At 48.2% G+C, this 6933-nt stretch overlaps 1 protein-coding gene across 4 annotated transcripts in view; it reads right to left on the bottom strand.

Moving 5' to 3' along the window:
• Positions 1-487: 487 nt before the first annotated feature.
• The window catches only part of Nfyc (nuclear transcription factor Y, gamma), a 66926-nt gene continuing 60480 nt past the window's right edge, over positions 488-6933 (bottom strand). For all 4 annotated transcript variants that reach the window (XM_013507805.1, XM_013507808.1, XM_013507806.1 and 1 more), the window contains exons 8-10: positions 5171-5278; positions 2611-2670; positions 488-1375 (exon numbers count right to left, since the gene is read on the bottom strand). In XM_013507805.1, the coding sequence (XP_013363259.1) occupies positions 1256-1375; positions 2611-2670; positions 5171-5278 (288 nt within the window). In that variant the 3' untranslated portion in view covers positions 488-1255. The remainder of the gene's footprint in view (positions 1376-2610; positions 2671-5170; positions 5279-6933) is intronic.

Below are 6933 nucleotides of genomic sequence, written 5' to 3'. Positions count from 1 at the left end.
CACCACCAACTTTCGGATCCCAAAGTCAGGAAGCAGCCCTGGCTCTAGCAGCCCTGAGATGCTGGCTGACAAAGGGTCTGGGCTACCCTCCATGGCAGATATCAGGCCTTTGGTAGTTAGCAACTCACGCCCAGCCTATGACAGACAAGACCGCAGGGATTTGCCCTGGTCCTTGTTTGCAGAAGAGGGCCAGCATTTTTTAGAAGTTATGCCCCTGGCTCTCAACCAGGCAGCACATGTCTGTGGTAGTCCAGTTAGGTCAGGCAGGTATACCTGAGCAGCACGTATGTTCTGATGAAGCTTGCTTGTAAAACCACCCACAGGCTATATCACATATGTGGCACCTAAGTGCCCTTAGTTTTGGACACCTCTCCTCACAAGGGTGCTTCTTCTTTCAAATACCCAAGCTGAGGACAAACAAACCTTTCCAAGTCTTTCAAAGCCAAGTGGCCCATGATGTCCCCAGACACAACAACCAACTCTAGAGTATCTAAAATGAGATTTATTGCCTTTCATGCAGTTTGAAGTCCACGCAGCAAAGGAGACTAGCACAATTTTTAATGTGTTTAAAAAATAAAATTGGGAGGGGGTCAAAATGCACTAATTTCTAGTCTCCTTGGGCCCCTGGAAAGAAGGCTGTGGAATGAACCCATCCATTCTCCATGGGGAATGAGTCCATCTCCTGAACACAAGGAGTGTTTCTGTGGCCTCTGGATGCAAAAAAAAAAAAAAAAAAAAAAAAAAAGGAGCTCAGGGGTGAGCACATGGATGGGAAAGAACCAGTGAGAAAGAAGCTAACACATTCACCAGTTCAATCTGAGGGCAGAGCAAGGTGGCAAATCTTGGGGCAGCAGCTGTTCCAAGAGTCAGAAAATCCCACGCACCCCTATGAAGATCTCCTCCTAAGATAAGTGACAATGTGAACCAAAACAACAAAACCCAAGTATTTCTTTAACCACACACTTCAAGAAAATGTCATAAATATGTTATTTAATATTCTCACTTCGTAGCATTGGACACGCAGCTCAACATAATGAAATATTGATTCCTTGGAGACAAAAAAAGGAAATAAAAAATATTGCATCTTCCTGTTGAAGAATCTCGGCCCCCAGGCATGGGGTGTAGTGCACCAGTGTCCTAGCCTGCAGGAGGCGCTGAGGTCGGCAGGGTCCTCTGGGGAGGGAGGCTGGGCCCATCGCCTGGGCTGTATGGCAAAAACTGTGTTGGGTGTCCTTGGCCGTGCTGGCTCAGGCCCTCAGTCGCCGGTCACCTGAGGGGCCTGCCCGTCGGAGGGCTGGTTGGCTGACTGGATGAACATGGGCTGGGCGAGGTCCTGGCCTGCAGGCATGGTGACTTGCTGGATCTGGTAGAGCTGCTGCAAGGGGTAGAGAGAAGAGAGTGAGGTCACCCCTGAGACAGGGGCATGCAGCTCCTTATGGGCCTCGAGCTGGCTGGGGGCCCCAGATACCTCAACCCCCACCCACTGCAAGGCGTGCGGAGGGGGGGGGGGATGTGGCGCTCTGCTGGGGCTGGGAAGAGCAGACACAGGAGGCACCAGCCTGGTGCGAGGGGGTATGTGTGGTGGGCAGGGAGGAGGTGTAGGGAGTTGCATTTCCTGTGGCTTTCACTTCTCTGGGCTCTGCCTCTCCTGTTAGCTCAGAGCCTCGAGCTTGCTGCACGCTGTTCCTCTGTGACAAACACAAGCCAATTCGACCAGTGTACGAGCAGCTTCGAAGTCAGCATTTCCCCAAGTCTTGGCACTCCTCACTGGCAGGGGCAGTAGTGATTCCCCCCTTTCCTGCTTTGCTCTGCATACGTGGCTCAGGCTGACACTAAACTGCACCTGCATTTCCTACCTGGGCCCTGTGAAGCAGGAGATCTGATATTAAACACTCACTACAGCCATCCCAATGTGAGTGAAGAGGCTCCCAAAAGAAACCAAAAGCTAGGACCCCTACCCTTAGGAGCCCTGGCATGAAAGCCTCACACCTGGTACTGGAAGAAGTCAGAGAGGGGTCCCGAGGCTAGCTCTTTTCCCTTTTGGGCAGCAAGAACACAAGTTTGGACATGTCATCACGTAGGTCCCAGTATTTTGAGAAAAAAGCGGCAAGAAAAGGTAAGGTTCCTTCCTCATATGCATTTAGAACTATTGAACTCCAGGCATCCAGAGGCCATAAAAGGTCACAGGCTGTCTGCATTTCAACTAATATTGTATGTGCTATTACAAAGCATCATGGCTTAAGGAAAAAAAAAAAAACAATCCTAAAGGGGGAAACAGGAAACTTGCATTCTAATCTGGCTCTGGCTCTGCAATGAACAGCTGATTGAGCATGTGCAAGGCACTTTCTACCTCTAGGGCTTAGTTTACTCATCTGTAAAGTGGCAATTTGGGCTAGATAATGTTTAAGATGAATTTAGCTCCCGTGTGTCTATAAAATCTACAGGATATGTGCCTTGACTTAAAAACTGTACTTTTTAAAACAAGTTCTTTCTATTCACTCTCAGTAGAGGATGGGACAGTTGCTCTAATCATCCAAACCCACATCCCATCTGTGACCTCGTTACTCCCAACCACTTGCCCTCTGACCCTGCTCAAGCTGGGTATTTTACCTGTCCATCTGTGAATTGGCTGAACTGCTGCTGTCCTTGCTGGACTTCGGTCTGTGTGATCTGTGGGATGCAAGATGGAAAAGCAGGCATATCAGCTGCAGGGTCTGCTCTACCAGCTTACTACCCACGAAGTCTGAATGAGACAGTGGCTCTAAAGTACCCAGAATAGGGGCTGGCATGGAACACATGGAACATGGCTCAGTGAGGGTTGGAAATTAATGCCCTCATCCCCATCTCCTAGCACTGACGGTTACCTGAAGAGTTGGTGCCACACAGCATACCAAGAACTCTGGAGCACGAACAACTGCTAGATCCATACCTCTTAATGTACTTCTCTTCCTCCTGCCACCACCCCCTCACCTCAAGGAGAATACCTAACTCCTTTGCTTTCACAAGAGCAGGTATACCATTATGGTTTTGGGTACAAGCCCTAAGAGTCCACCTTTCAGCCAATGAAGGTAGATTTTAAAACGCTAGGCAAAGCGGTGAGTGATCCCTTTCATCTTGGAAGATGGGATCCAAACCAAACCCCTATCACCCAGGTTATCTGAGTGGAATATGAAACATCCTGGCGAGCATTGGCCTTGGCCCTGGCAGCCCTCACGGCAAACCTATGAAGTACTTTTTCCGAGAGAGGCAACTTGCACCCGCTGGGGCAAGGGATGGGAGGTGCAGGGGGAAGGGACAGGGGCAGGGTGCAGCAAGAAAACCATTTACCATAAGCACTTAAGATCAAATGTGGGGATTTTAAAATAAGTTTGCTGACATGTGGATTGCAGCACACACTGATAACTGCTGGGCACAGCTTGATAAACTATGAAGAAGACCAGTGCCAATACACGTGTGTGTCTATGGAACATCTGACTACCAATGGCATCTCTGTACCAACTCCTGGAACGCTCACAGCCAACCTGCAAGGCAAGGCCTGTGCTCTCAAGTGTCCTCATGACAGCCAAAAACAAGCCCTGCAGTCCTACCTAGGAGGCTATAAGGAAAAAGAAAGGGCAGAGGCGACAAAGGACTTCATATAAACTTCTAATTACTGTCCCTCATTTTGGGCCTTTCTTCCACAGGTCTATAAGCTACCTGAGGGCAGGAGCTATGTTTTGTATTTAAACTTCCAATGCAAAGAAATATTCAAGAAATGTTTGCAGAACAAATGAATGAGCCTGAGACAAATGGAAAAATTCTCCTTACAGATAAGAAGGTTAACTGTGTCATGTAGCCAGCAGCACTGCCATTCACAGCAGCTGAGAAGTCTCATTTACCTTTAAATTGCACCTGTATTATTTGAGGTCCACTGAACATTTCTTGAACACCTACTAAATGGCAGGTTGTCACAATGACACGTTGTTGTGGAGATTTTAACTGCCTCTGGTCCATTCCCCTTTTCTCCCCAAATCTTATTTTCTGGCTTTGGTTCTGTTCCCCACGAAGTAATCTCTGAGAAACCAAAAACCCTTCTCATTCCATCCCATTCTCATGCCATAAAAAGCTTTTGGGATCTCAAGAAGAATCTTAACAGGGTCTGGGGGAAAAAACTCTTTTTGGAGACAGGGTTTCACTTTGTAATTGAGGCTGGCCTTGAACTCACTATATAGCCCAGGCAGGCCTCGAACTCGTAGCAATTCTTCTGCCTCAGCTGGGATTACAGGCACACACCATCATGGCCAGCTGAAAAAAATTTTCAAAGGGAGAGGGACCCCAAGGGTGTGCCTACTCTTAAATGTGATTCAGTGTCACTGAGCTCCAAAGAAACTATGGAAAAGCCTACATCCACAGATGAGCTGACAGTAAGAAAGAAAATGATCCCAGAGACTATGTGGAACTCAGAACCCTAGCTTTTGGCTCATTCCTCACGTTTTCCCAAATGAGATCTTTGGAGACCTGCTGTACCATCTCAGCTCTGTCACCACTGTCAATAGATACATCACCAGAAATGCAACTGGGCCAGACACGTCCAGCTCTTAAACGATTGCTGCTTTTTTGGGTCTGAGGCAAAAGAATCCATTATATGCCTCTCCTTGTCCAGAATCCCCCAAGCTCCTCAAAGGATGCCCACGTTCTAAACCCTCCAAAGCTGGGGGCAGCCTCTTTGACTCTGTGACTCATAGCCTTCAACAGTGTAGGGCAGAGGAGAAAATGGGGCAGTGGGTGGTTCTAGCCAGAGATGCATGCAGAGGTAGGCCAGGACTGAAGCTTTCCAGAGGGGACAGAAGGTGCTAGAACACAGCAGCCATTCAGCTTTAAAGGTGGAAATGCAGCTTGAGGATTAAGCTTCCTCCAGCCTCACATACATGTGCACATCAGGTTTTCAGGGACCTCAAGGCTTCCCCTGGTTTGTGTTCCCCTTGGTGCTTGAGGATAAAATCTAAGAGATACACTTTGAATTCAATTTTCCAGTTACCCCCTTCTGTCCTTGGGCAGCAGAACATATCTGGGTACGGCCCTTGCTGAAGGATGAGGTGGCAAGAGTTGCGTCCTCAACTACTCCTTTCTAACCAGAAGTCACCCAGCTGCTGCCTGTCTCCAACTCAAGCCCCATGTCTCTGGTACATACCTGTTGGGCGTTGGTGGCAAGCGTCTGGATCTGTCCCTGCACGACTTGGGTGCCTGATACAGGCTGGGCTAAGCGGATATACTGCAGCTGGCCAGCATTCAGCTGTACCTACGTCAGGGGCAGACACAAAGAGACCACAAGAGACTGAATTCAATCTCACACAGGCAAGCATCCCATAACCAGATACGCTGATTACCTTCTACCTCTCAAGCCCTCCAAAGAAAAACTCCTTTTAAACAGAGGTCAATACAAGCAACATAACAACACTCCTTGCCCCCAAGTCACACAATACAAATGATGATATGTTTCCTAAATGGACTCAGAAAAAAATCCTAAGAAGATCTTGCCACATGTGTGAGAACGGCATGGCTGTGTGCTCATCCCCTGGGGGCTCTTGACTGATCAGAGCTCATCTAAATAATTTCAGAATGTCTGTACCTTACATGTAGGGCTCTTTTTCCTCCATCTCCACACTTTCCAAGATTGTGCAGAGTTCCAGTTCCACTAGGAACCCAAAGCAGATGGTTACCATGCTGCATCACAGCCCTAGTACTGCTCAACCCTAGGCTGTGCTTTGTGGAGAAAAAGGCTAGTCTGCTTTTATTACCTCTGGCCCTGAGAGCCAGGACCAATGAGGGTCTGTGGAACTTTTGAGGATCCTTGGTGTTCAGCACTAGCTTTTGGCCCAACACTTCCCATGGGAAAGCAGAATCAATAAACCTTTCACAGGAAAACCCCATCACGGGAAACCAAAGCTACAAAAGTGCTCTTAAACTCCCTCATGCTTACGATTAAACCTCAGATAATACAATAATACCACAGACTGCATTTAATTGTGTGCAAAAAGCCTTAACTCAGGCTCTTAACGCTCCAGTGTGCCATGAAAGTATTACCACTTAGAGCTGTGGATAAATGCAGGACAGAGGCAATTACAATGTGAGGAACTATGGCTCAGCAGACAGCAGGCACTAAAGGATGGACAGCAGACACACCTGTGACCGGGGGGCTGAGAGGTCCTGATGGCCCAGGACTGCCTACCTAGAGGGCCCAGGAAACAGCCTCCTGCTGCCCAGCCTGCCTCTGTTGAAAGGGGAAGCTTCTTCAGACTGACAGGCAAGTCATGCCTGCTTGACCTACAGCAAACCATATCCTGGCCATCAAGCACTAACTTCACCACACAAAGAGAAGCATGCTGGAGGGAGGAAGCTGCACTCCTGGATACAGTGGTAAATCAAACACTTCTCTGAAACTTCTGGCCTCAAAAGATCCAAGTCACTGAGAAAATCTGTGAAATTCTTGGCAGAACATTCCAGAAGCATCTGCTAGAGGCAAGATGCTGGGACACAAAATCTAAACCCATTAAGAATCTGGTTCAAAGGAAATAGGGCAAGAGTACTGTGACCTGCAGTCATTTCTTTGCCGAGACTATGCCAAAAGGAGCTGTTGGGAAGTTGTGGCGCCAAACCTAAATTTCCAAGCAAATCCTATGATGCAGCGTCCAGGCTACAATATTAGGTTGCTACTGGGGATTAAGGCAGTGGGGTTGAGGCTTGGGAAATCTCATCTGTTGGGACAAGATAGCGGCTGGGCCCAGGAGTCACCAGACCTCCGGCCCAGGGTCCCTGGATGAAAGACTTGTCCCAGGAGTAGGAGATTAAAAATTTTCTAGCCAGGAAGAACTCTTTCCAGAAACCCCAATGTGCCAGAAAAACCATGAGCCCAATGGTTCCAGCATTTCTGAGAAAGAAGTGAGGAGCTTTTCT

The sequence above is a fragment of the Chinchilla lanigera genome, unplaced genomic scaffold (assembly GCF_000276665.1).
Source record: "Chinchilla lanigera isolate Chin_1 unplaced genomic scaffold, ChiLan1.0 scaffold00136, whole genome shotgun sequence".
Lineage (NCBI taxonomy): Eukaryota > Metazoa > Chordata > Mammalia > Rodentia > Chinchillidae > Chinchilla > Chinchilla lanigera.
This window is presented reverse-complemented; position numbering and strand designations above follow the sequence as displayed.